Source organism: Heptranchias perlo, chromosome 21 (genome assembly GCF_035084215.1).
Source record: "Heptranchias perlo isolate sHepPer1 chromosome 21, sHepPer1.hap1, whole genome shotgun sequence".
Taxonomy (NCBI): Eukaryota; Metazoa; Chordata; class Chondrichthyes; order Hexanchiformes; family Hexanchidae; genus Heptranchias; species Heptranchias perlo.
The window spans coordinates 66498-85291 of record NC_090345.1 but is presented as its reverse complement, the minus strand read 5'-3'; the positions used below and the strand labels follow the sequence as shown (position 1 = coordinate 85291).

General features: G+C 42.6%; 1 protein-coding gene across 1 annotated transcript; it reads right to left on the bottom strand.

Annotated features, from left to right (window-relative positions):
* Positions 1-545: 545 nt before the first annotated feature.
* Positions 546-18584, bottom strand: LOC137340261 (probable G-protein coupled receptor 139). The gene is made up of 2 exons (XM_068002677.1): positions 18512-18584; positions 546-1459 (listed from the first exon to the last, which is right to left on the bottom strand). The coding sequence occupies exons 1-2, from the start codon at positions 18582-18584 to the stop codon at positions 546-548; spliced, it is 987 nt and encodes a 328-aa protein (XP_067858778.1).
* Between the last annotated feature and the right edge of the window lie 210 nt (positions 18585-18794).

The window sequence follows — 18794 nt, the reverse complement described above, 5'->3', positions numbered from 1 at the left end:
AGCACCTTCACCCCATGGACTGCAGTGGTTCAAGAAGAAGGCTCACCACCACCTTCAAGGGGAACTAAGGATGGACAATAAATACTGGTCTTGCTAGCTACACCCATAGCCCAAAAATGAATAAAAAAGGATGCTAAATTAAGATATTTAAAGGGGACATCAATTAACTTTAGAAGTAAGTACATTAAAAGATATGAAAGAATGAGGAATTGAAAATAGTGGTCAGGGATAACAAAATGCAGAGCATGCTTGATATACATGTTTTGCTCCCATTCCCATGTTCCCCATATATGTGTTAGTTTCAGTCAATTTTACAGCACTGTATTTTTTTAGTGTAATGCTCAAATGGCAGCAGACTATGAATCTATTTATAGAACACACAGTGTAGATTGTGAAAATCCCATTGCACAGTGGGTGTGAAAATCCCTTCACACTGTGGGTGTGAAAATCTCGTTGCACAGTGGGTGTGAAAATCCTGTTGCACAGTGGGTGTCGGAACAGGCTAGGTAGAATTGAGTTCTGAAGCTAGACTGTCAGCTCTGCCTTCAATTGTTTCTACACTTAATTAACTTGAAAATATGAGTAAACAGATATTTCATTGCATTTTTCACTTCATTTCTGAATTTGGCTTGGGTTACTGCATAAATGCTCGTGTTTGTACAAGAACTCAAAAGCTGAAGCATGGATCCAGCTTGTTGGGCCTTAAATAAAGGATCATTGAAACTCGTATGATAAAAAGCATTTGTGATTCGTACATATAAGAAATACACAACATACGTCGTCCATAACAGTATAAAACTGCCGGATATAGTGAAAAGTAAAATGATGGATTTTTTGCGATTTGCTATCTCTGGATCATTGTGATTCTCACCACTGTTGCAGCCCAGGAGTCCTCTGCGAACTTTACTCGCCACTAAAATATTTTTGACAGTCAGAACATTGAACAACAGAATAAATCCAAATGGGAGCAATGGGGTGAAAATGCGATGCAGCCAAGCGAATGCGGCCCACGCTTTTGAGGTATAAAAGATTGGTTTCAGGACGCATTCCCAAGGGACATTGTTGGTTACATATCGAGGTCCAAATGCAAAGTACCAGGGAATGCATTTTAAACAGAAGATTGTAGACACCACCGCGATAACCACGGCTGCCGTTTTCTCGGTGCAATATTTTGTTTTCAGTTGTTGGCAACAAATGGCAATGAAGCGATCGAAGGTGAAAGCTACGGTTAACCAAACAGAGCAATCCTGGCTCGAAGCATACAGAACGACAACAAGACGACACATGGGCGTGGTGTCAAACAAAGAATTTTGGAAATAATAATAAACAATCTTATACAATATTACATCAGTGATAATGACCAGTAGGTCTCCGACTGCCATCGATACCAGGTAGCAAGTGATGCATTTGGTGAGGCCGCACTTTCCACGGGCCAGGATCACAATTGCCAATAAATTAACTGCAAAATGAGAGGAAAAAAACAAATTATTGATCACGTTCATGGCAAAAGGATCAGTATGGAAGAAGTTTGAATGAATTTACAGTGGATTGGCCAAACAGATTGGAGGATGAGGAAGAGGAAGACCTCAGGAGTTCCATGATGGACCTGGTAGGAGCTGATCAGGAAAGGAATTCTGAATGGAGGATCCAAAACATTGAGGGCTGGAGGACAAGAGATCATAGAATCATAGAAAATTTATGGCACAGAAGGAGGCCATTCGGCCCATCGTGTCCGCGCCAACTGAGAAACGAGCCACCCAGCCTATTCCACTTTCCTGCATTTGGTCCATAGCCCTACAGGTCACGGCTCTCCAGGTGCACATCCAGGGATTTTTTAAATGTGTTGAGGGTTTTTGCCTCTACCACCCTCTCAGGCAGTGAGTCCCAGACCCCCACCACCCTCTGGGTGAAAAAATGTTTTCCTCATTACAGCTCTAACCCTTCTACCAATCACTTTAAATCTATCCCCCTTGGTTATTGACCCCTCCACTAAGGGAAATAGGTCCTTCCTATCCACTCTATCTAGGTCCCTCATAATTTTATACACCTCAATCAAATCACCCCTCAGCCTCCTCTGTTCCAAGGAAAACAACCCCAGCCTATCCAATCTGTCATCATAGCTAAAATTCTCCAGTCCTGGCAACATCCTCGTAAATCTCCTCTGCACCCTCTCTAGTGCAATTACATCTGTAATGTGGTGACCAGAACTGTGCACAGTACTCAAACTGTGGCCTAACCAGTGTTTTATACAGTTCCACCATAACATCCCTGCTTTTATAGTCTATGCCTCGGTTAATAAAGGAAAGCATTCTATTTGCCTTCTTAACCACCTTATCTACCTGTCCTGCTACCTTCAGGGATCATGTACTCCAAGGTCCCTCACTTCCTCTACTCCTCTCAGTATCCTCCCATTTATTGTGTATTCCCTTGCCTTGTTTGCTTTCCCCAAATGCATTACCTCACACTTCTCCAGATTGAACTCCATTTGCCACTTTTCTGCCCATCTGACCAGTCCATTGATATCTTCCTGCAGTCTAAAGCTTTCCTCCTCACTATCAACCACATGGCCTACCTTTGTGTCATCCGCAAATTTCTTAATCCTGCCCCCTACGTTTAAGTCCAAATCGTTAATGTATACACAAAAAGCAAAGGACCTAGTACCGAGCCCTGCGGCACCCCACTGGAAACAGCCTTCCAGTTGCAAAAACACCCGTCAACCGTTACCCTTTGCTTCCTGCCACTGATCCAATTTTGGATCCAATTTGCCACATTCCCTTGGATCCCATGGGCCTTTACTTTTTTGACCAATCTACCATGTGGGACCTTGTCAAAAGCCTTGCTAAAATCAAACTGTACTGGAAAGGGAAAATCAGGAATTTGAAGAAACCTGAAACTGTACATTATCCAAACAATGAAATTCAATTAATACATTGTTACAAGTTTATTTAACTGTGGCCAGCGAGTCATCGGCTTAAAACCCAGTGCTCATCTAACCAGCCCAAAGATCACATAGTGCGGACATAAGTTCCTGATATCCAGAATCACTGTGGCTGTTCCTTATGTTTCCTCTCAATCGCAATCATGTGCTGATTATAATTTGGTGACTCAAACTGCACAAAGTCTGACCAATGCTTTAGACAGCTACGATATTTGTACTTCCACACTCTGCTAGTGTAACTCAATTTCTTACTTGCATACTTTTTACTGCACCCAATTACTGGACTGCCAACTTCATAAATTCATCTATAAAACTCCCAGAATTTTTCACAACAGCAGTCACCCCCCAATTCAGCTGATCACTCCCAATTCCGCAGATCACTCCCCAATTCAGCTGATCATTCCCAAATCAGCAGATCACTCCCCAATTCAATAGATCATTCCCCAATTCAGCTGATCACTCCCCAATTCAATAGATCACTCCCTGTGCTGGCTCTTTGAAAGAGCTATCCAATTAGTCCCATTCCCCTGCCCTTTCCCCATAGCCCTGTAAATTTTTCCCCTTCATATATTTATCCAATTTCTTTTTGAAAGTTACTATTTAATCTGCCTCCACCACCCTTTCAGGAAGCGTTCCAGATAATAACAACACGCTGAAAAAAAAAACTCCCCACCTCCCCTCTGCTTCTTTTGCCAATTTCTGCAAATTTGTGTCCTCTGGTTACCTACCCTTCTTCCACTGTGTCTGTCCATTTCACCAGTCTGTCTATGTCCTTCTGAAGTCTGCTACTATCCTCCTCACTGCTTACTACATTTCTGAGTTTCATGTCATCTGCAGGCTTTGAAATTATGCCCTGTATACCCAAGTCCAGGTCAGAATCATAGAAGTTTACAACATGGAAACAGGCCCTTCGGCCCAACATGTCCATGTCACCCAGTTTATACCACTAAGCTAGTCCCAATTGCCTGCACTTGGCCCATATCCCTCTATACCCATCTTACCCATGTAACTGTCCAAATGCTTTTTAAAAGGCAAAATTGTACCCGCCTCTACTACTGCCTCTGGCAGCTCGTTCCAGACACTCACCACCCTTTGAGTGAAAAAATTGCCCCTCTGGACCCTTTTGTATCTCTCCCCTCTCACCTTAAATCTATGTCCCCTCGTTATAGACTCCCCTACCTTTGGGAAAAGATTTTGACTATCTACCTTATCTATGCCCCTCATTATTTTATAGACTTCTATAAGATCACCCCTCAACCTCCTACTCTCCAGGGAAAAAAGTCCCAGTCTATCTAACCTCTCCCTATAAGTCAAACCATCAAGTCCCGGCAGCATCCTAGTAAATCTTTTCTGCACTCTTTCTAGTTTAATAATATCCTTTCTATAATAGGGTGACCAGAACTGTACACAGTATTCCAAGTGTGGCCTTACTAATGTCTTGTACAACTTCAACAAGACATCCCAACTCCTGTATTCAATGTTCTGACCAATGAAACCAAGCAAGCTGAATGCCTTCTTCACCACCCTATCCACCTGTGACTCCACTTTCAAGGAGCTGTGAACCTGTATTCCTAGATCTCTTTGTTCTATAACTCTCCCCAACGCCCTACCATTAACGGAGTAGGTCCTGGCCCGATTCGATCTCCCAAAATGCATCACCTCACATTTATCTAAATTAAACTCCATCTGCCATTCATCGGCCCACTGGCCCAATTTATCAAGATCCCGTTGCAATCCTAGATAACCTTCTTCACTGTCCACAATGCCACCAATCTTGGTGTCATCTGCAAACTTACTAACCATGCCTCCTAAATTCTCATCCAAATCATTAATATAAATAACAAATAACAGCGGACCCAGCACCGATCCCTGAGGCACACCGCTGGACACAGGCCTCCAATTTGAAAAACAACCCTCTACACCCACCCTCTGTCTTCTGTCGTCAAGCCAATGTTGTATCCAATTGGCTACCTCACCTTGGATCCCGTGAGATTTAACCTTATGTAACAACCTACCATGCGGTACCTTGTCAAAGGCTTTGCTAAAGTCCATGTATACCACGTCTACTGCACAGCCCTCATCTATCTTCTTGGTTACCCCTTCAAAAAACTCAATCAAATTCGTGAGACATGATTTTCCTCTCACAAAACCATGCTGACTGTTCCTAATCAGTCCCTGCCTCTCCAAATGCCCGTAGATCCTGTCTCTCAGAATACCCTCCAACAACTTACCCACTACAGATGTCAGGCTCACCGGTCTGTAGTTCCCAGGCTTTTCCCTGCCGCCCTTCTTAAACAAAGGCACAACATTTGCTACCCTCCAATCTTCAGGCACCTCACCTGTAGCGGTGGATGATTCAAATATCTCTGCTCGGGGACCCGCAATTTCCTCCCTAACCTCCCATAACGTCCTGGGATACATTTCATCAGGTCCCGGAGATTTATCTACCTTGATGCGCGTTAAGACTTCCAGCACCTCCCTCTCTGTAATATGTACACTCCTCAAGACATTACTATTTATTTCCCCAAGTTCCCTAACATCCATGCCTTTCTCAACCGTAAATACCGATGCGAAATATTCATTTAGGATCTCACCCATCTCTTGTGGTTCCGCACATAGATGACCTTGTTGAACCTTCAGAGGCCCTACTTTCTCCCTAGTTACTCTTTTGCCCTTTATATATAAAAAAGAGCAGTGGTCCTAATAATAACTCCTGGGGGACACCACTGTGTCCTTCCATCCAGTCTGAAAAACAACCATTCACCACTATCTGCTTTCTGTCACTTAGCCAATTTCATATCCACACTGCTTCTGCCCCTTTAATTCCATGGTCTTCAATTTTGCTGACAAGCCTATTATGTGGTACTTTATCAAATGCCTTTTGAGAGTCCATATACGCCACATCAACCGTACTACCCTCATCAACCCTCTCCATTACTTCATCAAAGAACTCAACCAAGGTAGACGGGGCGAGGGATCTGGTGAAAATAACATCAGTCTGAAGATAAAAGAAATAGGAAATTAGGGTAAAAGTAAGATCAAGGTGAGGAAGAAGGGCAGCATAAACGGTCATGGAACAAATACAGTTATACAACATGAGTAAAAATGTCTTTTAAAAATAAAGTGAAGGGAACAATTATTAAAAACAAATTAAATTGCCTGTACGGCAATGTGCACAGCATGCAAAACAAAATGGGGCAACTGGAGCAATAATTCGTAGTGAGGAGTCAGATGTAGTAGGGATAACTGAAACATGGCTACATAAAGAGCAGGACTGGCAGTTAAATATTACAGGACATAATGTAATTAGAAAGGATAGAGAAGGAAGAAGGCATGGTGCAGTAGCTGCACCAATTACAGACAACATCATGGCAATAGAAAAAATGGACATAAATAATATGATAGAAACAGAATCCATATGGATTGAGACAAAGGATGAGAAGGGATCAATCATGTTAATAGGTATATTCTGCAGACCACCTAATAGTGGAAAGGAAGTGGAGGAAGAAATATGTAGGCAAATCTATGAAATGAGTAAAAAATATTGAATAATAATCATTGGAGATTTTAACTACCCCCAAATAAACTGGCAAGAAGTGGTAGGGAATCGGAAATAGAGTTTTTACAGTGTGTACAGTATGTGAGAAGCCCAACAAAAGAGGGGACTCACGGCTGGATCTAGTTTTTTTTTACTCGTTCATGGGATGTGGGCATCGCTGGCAAGGCGATGCCCACATCCCATGAAATCCCAAGGAAAGGAACCGGAGCAGATATGAGAAGTAAGTGTAAGAGAATATCTAGGCAATAGCGATCATAACAAAATAAGTTTTAAAATAATGATAGACAAAGACAAATGTAAGACAAAGACCAAAGTAATAGATTGGATAAAAACTAATTTTGAGGGGATAAGAATGGAACTTGGGAAGGTAAACTGGAAAAAAACATTGTCAAAGTGGGAAATATTTAAAACGGTGATCAATAGAGTTCAGGAGAAATACATTCCTCTAAAAAACAAGCTCAAACTAACCAATAATGAAACACATGGATGAATAAAGAGATAAGGGTAAAATTGAAACTAAAAAAAATGACATACTCTAAGTACAATAAAGGAGAGGATGACAAAAGGAAATATAAAGAGGATAGGAAGGATGTCAAAAAAACAATTAGGAAAGCAAAGAGGAACTACAAAATTAAGTTATCAAGGAATACAAAAATAAATAGTAAAGTATTCTACAGATACATAAATAACAAAAGAAAAATCGGGATAGGGATCGGGCCACTAAGGGATGCACAAGATAAACTCATGGGTCACGACAGTGAAATGGCAAAAATATGGAATAGTTACTTTGCCTCAGTATTTATCAGGGAGACTAACAAGGTGGGCATGACATTAGAAGAAGAGATCAAAAAGATATTAAAACATTTAACATAGAAAAGGGGAGAGATAATTGATAAGCTAATTAAACTTAGAGAGGATAAAATTCTAGGTCTGGATGGATTGCATCCATGTAAACTAGAAGAAGTTAGGGAAGAGATAGCAGAGGCACTATTAGATATACATAAAAATTCATTAGAAAAGGGAATAGTGCCAGAGGACTGGCAGACAGCTAATGTGATTCCTATATTTAAAAGGGGAGATAGAACAAGTCAAGGGAACAATAGACCAATTAACTTAACGTCAGTGGTAGTAAAGATAATGGAATCTTTTCTCAAAGATGTAATAGAAAAATATGTAGAAAATAAAAATATAACAAAGAGTAGTCAGCACAAATTTCAGAAAGGAAAGTCATGTTTGACCAAACTTCTTGAATTCTTTGAAGAAGTAACAGAAAGAGTAGACAAGTGTAATGCAGTAGATGTAATATATTTGGATTTTCAAAAGGCCTTCGATAAGGTACCGCATTGTAAACTCATGACTAGGGTCAGAGTATGTGGAGTCAGGGGACATGTTGCAGAATGGATAGCAAGCTGGCTACAAAACAGAAAACAGAGAGTAGGTGTTAAGGTTAGCTATTCAGACGGGCAAAAGTTAGGAAGTGGTGTTCTACCGGGATTGGTGCTAGGACCACTGGTGTTCACAATTTACATCAACGATTTGGACTCCGGAATTGGAAGTACAATTTTAATATTTGTGGATGACACCTAATTGGGGGGTGCAGTTAATTACCAGACTGATTCCTGGGATGGCAGGACTGATGTATGAGGAGAGATTGGGTCAACTAGGCCTATATTCACTAGAGATTAGAAGAATGAGAGGTGATCTCATCAAAACATGTAAAATTCTAAAAGAACTAGACAGACTAGATGCAGGGAGGATGTTCCCGATGGATGGGGAATCCATAACCAGGGGTCACAGTCTCAGGATACGGGGTATGCCATTTAGAACCGAGATGAGGAGAAATTTCTTCACTCAGAGGATGGTGAACCAATGGAATTCTCTACCACAGAAGGCAGTGGAGGCCAAGTCATTAGATGTATTCAAGAAGGAGATAGATATATTTCTTAATGCAAAAGGGATCAAGGGATATGGGGAAAAAGCGGGAACAGGGTACTGAGTTAGACAATCAGCCATGATCATTTTGAATGGCAGAGCAGGCCCAAAGGGCTGAATGGCCTATTCTTGCTCCTATTTTCTATGTTTCTATGTAATACAAAGGAAGAATGCATTAAAATGCGAGAGGACATTAATAAACTTGCAGAATGAGCATGTAATTGACAAATGAATATCAATATAGATAAGTGTGAGGTAGTGCATTTTGGTAGGAAGAATAAGGAGGCCACACACTGCTTGGGTAATAAGAGTCTGAATGGGGTAGAGGCACAAAGGGATCTCAGGGTACAGGTACACAAATCACTTAAAGTAGCAATGCAGGTTAACAAAGCCATAAAAAAGACAAACCAAACACTGCGGTTCATTTCTAGAGGGATAGAACCAAAAAGCAGAGAAGTTATGTTAAACTTGTATAGAACCTTGTTTAGACCACACAGTCCTGGTCTCCATATTATAAAAAGGATTTAGAAGCATTGGAGAATTTGCAAAAAAAGATTGACAAGGATAATACCAGAACTGAGAGGATATACTTAACAGGAAAGATTAAACAGGCTGGTGTTCTTTTCTCTAAAAAAGAGAAGGCTGGGGGGGTGACCTGATAGAGGTCTTCAAGATAATATATATAAAATTATGATTGGACTAGATAGAGTGGATAGGGAGGACTTATTACCATTAGCAGAGGGGTCAGTGACCAGGGAGCATAGATTTAAAATAATTGGTAGAGGATTAGATGGGAGCTGAGGAGAAATTTTTTCACCCAGAGGGTAGCGGGGGTCTGGAACTCACTGCCTGAAAGGGTGGTAGAGGCAGAAAACCTCAACTCATTTAAAAAGTACTTGGATGTGCATTTGAAATGCCGTAACCTGTAGGGCTACAGACCAAGTGCTGGAAAGTGGGATTAAGCTGGTTAGCTCTTTTTTGGCCAGCATGGACATGATGGGCCGAATGGCCCCCTTCTGTGCCGTAACTTTCTATGATTCTATGATAAGAACATTAGAACATAAGAAATAGGAGCAGGAATAGGCCATACGGCCCCTGGAATGTGCTTAGCCATTCAATAAGATCATGGCTGATCTTCAACCTCAACTCCACTTTCCCGCCCAATCCCCATACCCCTTGATTCCCTTAGAATCCAAAACTCTATCGATCTCAGCCTTGAATATATTCAATGACTGAGCATCCACAGCCCTCTGGGGTAGAGAATTCCAAAGATTCACAACCCTCTGAGTGAAGAAATTCCTTCTTATCTTGGTCCTAAATGACCGACCCTTTATCCTGAGACTATGGGCGCCCGTTGTTTCAGCGCTACACGGCCTCGCTGATATCCAAGATGGCATCTTGGATGCGCACGCACGTTTCCAGCTTGACATGTGCTGGACGCCATCTTGGAGTTGGCGCAGGTGCAGATAACAAAGGCTGGAATCATGTAAAGTAGGGAGAAAATGGCTTCAATCAGTGTGCAATGCTAATTTAAAGTAATGGACACCATTTTGAGACTTAACGCTCAACTCAACGCACAATCTTAACCCCAACCATCTGAACGTGTCTTAGAGTGCCTGGAGGACTCCCTGCCAGCGCGATTTAAAGAGACCATGCAGGATTTACAGGTTAGTGGCTGGATTATTGCTTCTGGCTGCCCAGACATTTACAACTGTAAAAGTTAAATCTGAGATTGATAGATTTCTGTGAACCAAGTGTATTAAGGGATATGGGGCTAAGACGGGTATATGGAGATAGGTCACAGGTCCACCATGATCTCATTGAATGGCGGAACAAGCACGAGGGGCTAAATGCCACTGCCACTTGCTGCCTCTTGATATGCGCCACCTTCTCCTGCAAGAAAGCGGGGCGTGTGTCTGGGTGATGTGCCTGTCACGGTTGAATAGCTGCCAGTGTGTGTGGCCTGTGAGTTGTGGGTGTGCGGCTTGAAACAGTGGTAATGTGTAAGAGTGAGAGGAAGCATCTGGTTGGAAGAGTTGAGTACTGATGGAAAGAGTTTGTTGGTATGTGGGTGATGGGGACTGTAGTGCGTGGTGCATTTGGCAGGAGACGCTATTTGACAGTTGACCTCACTCACCTTGACCACTCATATCAAAGCGTTGAACTTCTTCCTGCACTGCATCCATGTTCATGTTGCTGTGCGCCTGACATTGACTGCGTCCCCCGCTGCCTCCCGCTGCCTTTTGGATATATGTCTGGAGGGCCTCTTGCCTCTTGCCCTCCCCAACCACCTACCCCCCCGCTTCCCCCCCTGCGGATATTGGATGTCCCTCCTTCTGTCCAACTCTTGCACCAAGGTCTCTAGTGCATCAGCAGAGAACCTTGGTGCACGCACTCTCACAGGCCTGGTACAAACTCAGATCGGCAGATTGGTGAGGTCTGGCGTGCTGATTGGAGGATGTGGGATTTAGTTGTGCGCAACCTTTATTCAATGTTTTATCATAATTCATCAGTGTGTAAACATAGGGATGGGACCTGCATCTGTGTTTTAGGTGTGTGATGTCTGAGCTCTGTTCAGACTCTGTCCAGACATTACACTGTTATTTTCAGCAAATAACAGGTACCAGCTACCTTTAAGAGATTTCTAAGAAACATCCTCCCTTTAAGAGATTGAGCTCCCTCTGGTGGTGGAAATTGCAAATGACATTGATTCCACGTGCAAGGCCTGGAATGGAACGCTGATTGCAAGTAAGTCCTCGGAAGGACCGAAACTTGCGACCTGCCTGCGGAGGGGCCATTGGGCGTGGGGTAATAACACATCACGCTATCTGCGCCCCAAAACGGCCCCTATCCAATTTTTCCCTCTATGTCTCCTAGTTCTAGACTCTCCAGCAGGGGAAGCAGCCTCTCCCTTTCAAGCCCTCTCAGAATCTTATATGTTTCAAAGAGATCACCTCTCAGTCTTCTAAGTTCCAGAGAGTATTGGCCCATTCTACTCAATCTCTCTTCACAGGACAACCCTCTCATCCCAGGAATTAAACTAGTGAATCTTTGTTGCACCCCCTCTAAGGCAAGTACATCCTTCCTTAGGTAAGAAGACCAAAACTGTACACAGTACTCCAGGTGTGGTCTCACCAATGCCCTGTACAATTGCAAGGAATCTTACAACACCAGGTTATAGTCCAACAGTTTTATTTGAAAATCACAAGCTTTCGGAGGCTTTCTCCTTCGTCAGGTGAGTGTCGGATTGCTTGAAAATTACTGCATATATAGTCAGAGAACAATGCCTGGTGATTACAGATAATCTTTCCAACTGCCCGTTATCAAGGCAATCAAATGAATTGAATAGTGTTCAGACAGAGAAACATTAGATACCAGACTACTGAATATACAAACGGTCAGAACCAAAGACAGAGAGGGAGAGAGAGAGAGAAACATCCGAAAGGAAGAGAAAGAGAGAGAATGACCAGTTGTACTAAAAACAGATAACTTTTTTTTCTGCTGGTGGGGTTACGTGTAGCGTGACATGAACCCAAGATCCCGGTTGAGGCCGTCCTCATGGGTGCGGAACTTGGCTATCAATTTCTGCTCGACGATTTTGCGTTGTCTTGTGTCTCGAAGGCCGCCTTGGAGAACGCTTACCCGAAGATCGGTGGCTGAATGTCCTTGACTGCTGAAGTGTTCCCCGACTGGGAGGGAACCCTCCTGTCTGGCGATTGTTGTGCGGTGTCCGTTCATCCGTTGTCGCAGTGTCTGCATGGTCTCGCCAATGTACCATGCTCCGGGGCATCCTTTCCTGCAACGTATGAGGTAGACAACGTTGGCCGAGTTACAGGAGTATGAACCATGTACCTGGTGGGTGGTGTCCTCTCGTGTGATGGTGGTATCTGTGTCAATGATCTGGCATGTCTTGCAGAGGTTACCGTGGCAGGGTTGTGTGGTGTCGTGGACGCTGTTCTCCTGAAAGCTGGGTAATTTGCTGCGAACGATGGTCTGTTTGAGGTTGGGTGGCTGTTTGAAGGCGAGTAGTGGAGGCATGGGGATGGCCTTAGCGAGGTGTTCGTCATCATCGATGACATGTTAAAGGCTGCGGAGAACATGGCGTAGTTTCTCCGCTCCGGGGAAGTACTGGACGACGAAGGGTACTCTGTTGGTTGCGTCCCGTGTTAGTCTTCTGAGGAGGTCTATGCGATTTTTTGCTGTGGCCCGTCGGAACTGTCGATCGACAAGTCGAGCGTCATATCCCGTTCTTACGAGGGCGTCTTTCAGCGTCCGTAGGTGTCCATCGCGTTCCTCCTCGTCTGAGCAGATCCTGTGTATTCGCAGGGCCTGTCCATAGGGGATGGCCTCTTTGACGTGGTTAGGGTGGAAGCTGGAAAAGTGGAGCATCATGAGGTTGTCCGTGGGCTTGCGGTAGAGTGAGGTGCTGAGGTGCCCGTCTTTCGGATGTTTCTCTCTCTCTCTCCCTCTCTGTCTTTGGTTCTGGCCGTTTGTATAGTCAGTAGTCTGGTATCTAATGTTTCTCTGTCTGAACACTATTCAATTCATTTGATTGCCTTGATAACGGGCAGTTGGAAAGATTATCTGTAATCACCAGGCATTGTTCTCTGACTATATATGCGGTAATTTTCAAGGAATCCGACACTCACCTGACGAAAGAGAAAGCCTCTGAAAGCTTGTGATTTTCAAATAAAACTGTTGGACTATAACCTGGTGTTGTAAGATTCCTTACATTTGTGCACCCCAGTCCATCACCGGCATCTCCACATCACTGTACAATTGCAGCAAGGCTGCCTTACTCTTGTACTCCAACCCCCTTGCAATAAAGGTCAACATACCATTTGCCTTCCTAACTGTTTGCTGTACCTGCATGCTAACTTTCTGCACTTCGTGTACAAGGACATCCAAATCTCTCTGAACACCAACAATTAATAGTTTCTCACCATTTAAAAAATATTCCGTTTTTCTATTCTTCCTACCAAAGTGAATAACCTCACATTATACTCCATCTGCCACCTTCTAGCTCACTCACTTAACCTGTCTGTATCCCTTTGCAACCTAATGATAGGGTTTGATAGGGTAGATGTAGAGAAAATGTTTCTACTTGTGGGGGAGTCCAAAAGTAGAGGTAAACATAGAAACCTAGAAACATAGAAAATAGGAACATAGGAACAGGAGTAGGCCATTCAGCCCCTCGTGCCTGCTCCGCCATTTGATAAGATCATGGCTGATCTGTGATCTAACTCCATATACCTGCCTTTGGCCCATATCCCTTAATACCTTTGGTTGCCAAAAAGCTATCGAGCTCAGATTTAAATTTAGCAGTTGAGCTAGTATCAATTGCCGTTTGCAGAAGAGAGTTCCAAACTTCTACCACCCTTTGTGTGTAGAAATGTTTTCTAATCTCACTCCTGAAAGGTCTGGCTCTAATTTTTAGACTGTGCCCCCTACTCCTAAAATCCCCAACCAGCGGAAATAGTTTCTCTCTATCCACCCTATCTGTTCCCCTTAATACCTTATAAACTTCGATCAGATCACCCCTTAACCTTCGAAACTCTGGAGAATGCAACCCCAATTTGTGTAATCTCTCCTCGTAACTTAACCCTTGAAGTCCGGGTATCATTCTTGTAAACCTACACTGCACTCCCTCCAAGGCCAATATGTCCTTCCGAAGGTGCGGTGCCCAGAACTGCTCACAGTACTCCACGTGTGGTCTAACCAGGGTTTTGTATAGCTGCAGCATAACTTCTGCCCCCCTGTACTCCAGTCCTCTAGATATAAAGGCCAGCATTCCATTAGCCTTATTGATTATTTTCTGCACCTGTTCATGACACTTCAATGATCTATGTACCTGTACCCCTAGGTCCCTTTGGACATCCACTGTTTTTAACTTTTTACCATTTAGAAAGTACCCTGTTCTATCCTTTTTTGATCCAAAGTGGATGACCTCACATTTGCCGACATTGAATTCCATTTGCCACAGTTTTGCCCATTCACCTAATCTATCAGGTAGAAGTTTGGAACTCTCTTCCGCAAATGGCAATTGATACTAGCTCAATTGCTAAATTTAAATGTGAGATAGCTTTTTAGCAACCAAAGGTATTAAGGGATATGGGCCAAAGGCAGGTATATGGAGCTAGATCACAGATCAGCCATGATCTTATCAAATGGCAGAGCAGGCATGAGGGGCTGAATGGCCTACTCCTGTTCCTATGTTCCTATGTTCCTAATATCGCTTTGGAATTTTATGTTTTCAGCTACACTGCTTACAATGCCACCAATCTTTGTGACATTGGCAAACTTAGATATAAGACTTTCTATGCCTTCATCTAAGTTGTTAATAAATTAATAGGAGCAAGAGTAGGCCATTCGGCCCTTCGGGCCTGCTCCGCCATTCAAAATGATCATGGCTGATCATCTAACTCAGTACCCTGTTCCCGCTTTTTCCCCATATCCCTTGATTCCCCTAGCATTAAGAAATATATCTATCTCCTCTTGAATACATCGAATGACTTGGCCTCCATTGCCTTCTGTGATAGAGAATTCCACAGGTTCACCACCCTCTGAGTGAAGAAATTTCTCTTCATCTCGGTTCTAAATGGCATACCCCATATCCTGAGACTGTGACCCCTGGTTCTGGACTCCCCAGCCATCGGGAACATCCTCCCTGCATCTAGTCTGTCTAGTCCTGTTAGAATTTTATATGTTTTGATGAGATCACCTCTCATTCTTCTAATCTCTAGTGAATATAGGCCTAGTTGACCCAATCTCTCCTCATATGTCAGTCCTGCCATCCCAGGAATCAGTATGGTAAACCTTCATTGCACTCCCTCCACAGCAAGGACATCCTTCCTCAGGTAAGGAGACCAAAATTGCACGCAATACTCCAGATGTGGTCTCACCAAGGCCCTGTATAACTGCAGTAAGACATCCCTGCTCCTGTACTCAAATCCTCTTGCAATGAAGGCCAACATACCATTCGCCTTCCTAACTGCTTGCTGCACCTGAATGCTCGCTTTCAGCGACTGGTGTACAAGGACACCCAGGTCTCGTTGCACCTCCCCTTTTCCCAATCTATCACCATTCAGATAATAATCTGCCTTTCTGTTTTTACAACCAAAGTGGATAACCTCACATTTATCCACGTTATACTGCATCTGCCATGTTCTTGCCCACTCACCCAACTTGTCTAAATCACATTGGAGCCTCTTTGCATCCTCCTCACTGCTCGCATTCCACGCCAGCTTTGTGTCGTCTGTAAACTTGGAAATGTTATATTTAGTTCTCTCATCCAAATCATTGATATATATTGTGAATAGCTGGGGCCCAAGCACTGATCCCTGCGGTACCCCACTAGTCACTGCCTGCCACCCAGAAAAAGACCCGTTTATTCATACTCTCTGTTTCCTGTCTGTCAACCAATTCTCAATCCATGCCAGTATATTCCCCCCAATCCCATGTGCTTTAATTTTGCACACTAACCTCTTGTGTGGGACCTTATCAAAAGCCTTCTGAAAATCCGAATACACCACATCCACTGTTTCTCCCCTATCTATTCTACTGGTTACATCCTCAAAAAACTCCAATAGATTTGTGAAGCATGATTTCCCTTTCATAAACCAATGCTGACTTTGTCCAATCCCGTCAATGCCCTCCAAGTGTTCTGTTATCACATCTTTTATAATAGACTCTAGTATTTTCCCCACTACTGATAGACTAACTGGTCTGTAATTCCCTGTTTTTTCTCACCCTCCTTTTTTAAATAGTGGGGTTACATTTGCCACCCTCCAATTTGTAGGAACTGTTCCAGAGTCTATAGAATTTTGGAAGATGATCACCAATGCATCCACTGTTTCCAGGGCCACTTTCTTTAGTACTCTGGGATGTAAATTATCAGGCCCTGGGGATTTGTCAGCCTTTAGCCCCATTAATTTCCCTAGCACTATTTTTTTTACTAATACTGGTTTCCTTCAGTTCCTCCCTCTCACTAGACCCTTGGTTCCCTAACATTTCTGGCAGGTTATTTGTGTCCTCCTTTGTGAAGACAGAACCAAAGTATGTGTTTAATTGTTCTGCCATTTCTTTGTTCCCCATTATAATTTCTCCTATTTCTGACTGTAAGGGACCTACATTTGTCTTCACTAATCATTTTTTCTTGACATATTTATGGAAGTTTTACAGTCAGTTTTTATGTTCCCTGCTAGTTTACTCCCATACTCTATTTTTCCCTCTTAATCAATCTCTTTGTCCTCCTTTGCTGAATTCTGAACTGCTCCCAATCCTCAGGCTTGCCACTTTTTCTGGCAATTTTATATGTCTCCTCTTTGGATCTAATACTATCCCTAATTTCTTTTGTAAGCCACGGTTGAGCCACCTTTCCTGTTTTATTTTTGCGCCAAGTTATATATATAAGATAGTCACCAATAAATCCAGTGCAGAATTCAGGAGAAACTTCTTTACCCAAAGAGTAGTAAGGATGTGGAACGTGCAACCACAAGGAGAAGTTGAGGCAAATTGCATAGATCCATTTAAGGAGAAGCCAGAGAAATCAGAAAGGAATAGAAGGGTATGCTGATAGGGTTAGATGAAGTAAGAAGGCAGGAGGCTTGTGTGGAGCATAAACGCTGGCATAGACCAGTCGGGCCAAATGGCCTGTTTTTGTGCTGTAGACTTGATGTGACTCGATGTAAGTTAGCTAAACACGATTTGCTTTTAACAAATCCATGCTGGCTGTCATTTATTAAACCATATTTTTCCAAGACAATTAATTTTGTCTTGGATTATTGTCTTTAAAAGTTTCTCCACCACCAATGTTAGGCTGACTGCCCTGTAGTTGCCGGGTTTATCCCTCTCCCCTTTTTTGAACAGGGTTTAACATTCCTCTGACACCACTTGCATATCTAAGGAGGATTGGAAGTATCATTTAATACCTCAGCCTTGTCCTCTGCCTCCACAAAAAGATCTCCTTTTTGGTCCCTGATCAGCCCCCCACTTCCTTTGACTATCTTTTTATTATTTATATACTTTTACCAGTCTAATGTTAGTTTTGGACAAACTCTTCAATTATATTTTGAATAATAGATTCAATAAGCATTTAGAGCAGGCAGCATGGATTTGCTAAAGGCAAGTTGTATTTGACAAATATAATAGAATTTTTTAAAGAAATGACCAATTAGATAGATAATAGATAATGGGAATGCAGTAGATGTGGTGTATATGGATTCTCAAAAGGTGTTGATAAGGTGACACACAAGAAGCTTGTTAGAAAAATAGATACATATGGCAATGTAGCAGCAAGGATAAACATTGATTGAGAGATAGGAAACAAAGCATTCGGGTAAATGAGTGTCGCTCGTATTTGAAGTGTGTTGGAAGTTATGAACAAGTTAATAACATTTGAAGCAAAGGAAGGTACGGTTTTTGGGGAGAGAGGGGCAGTGGATAAGTTTTGGATTGTACTTGCAAAGACTTAACAGAGGGAGTAGGGGGCACAGTCTAAAAATTAGAGCCAGACCTTTCAGGAGCGAGATTAGAAAACATTTCTACACACAAAGGGTGGTAGAAGTTTGGAACTCTCTTCCGCAAATGGCAATTGATACCAGCTCAATTGCTAAATTTAAATCTGAGATAGATAGATTTTTGGCATCCAAAGGTATTAAGGGATATGGGCCAAAGGCAGGTATATGGAGTTAGATCACAGATCAGCCATGATCTTATCAAATGGCAGAGCAGGCACGAGGGGCTGAATGGCCTACTCCTGTTCCTATGTTCCTATGTTCTTCCTATGGATGATGGGTCAAATTGCCTCCTTAAATGGGTCAGTTGTTCTGTGGTTCTTTCTCAACAAATACAGCCTGCATTTTTCATCTCCTGCTGAATTCTGACGTCTTAATAACAGTGTTCAACATGCACATATTCACAAATCCTATTCATCTTATTGACTTGACCTGAAGTATTGCATCAAATGGCATGATATTTCTACACTATAATCAAGTCTATTACATCAAGATAGTATACACACAACAGTGGTATTCTAGTTAAGCACAAGTTTACATAACTAATAAGTGGTTTTAATAACTTACCAGGAATACCGAAAGCTGCAAGAATAGGGTAGTAAGTGAAATCAAGTGGATGAATTAGTTCTTGTCGATGCATTTTGGGTGAGCAGTAATTATAGCTGCCTCTGACTCTCACTGAGCTAAGAGACTCAACTGAACCCTTATTTATACACAGGAGAAACCTCCAGTGAGATCATTAGGTTGGCTCAGTGGTAATATTAGTAACAGTCATTTGAACAAACAGATTAAGAAACTGGTTTTGTTATAATTTGCTGAAATCGATATTGGAAAGCCTTAATTCATAGCC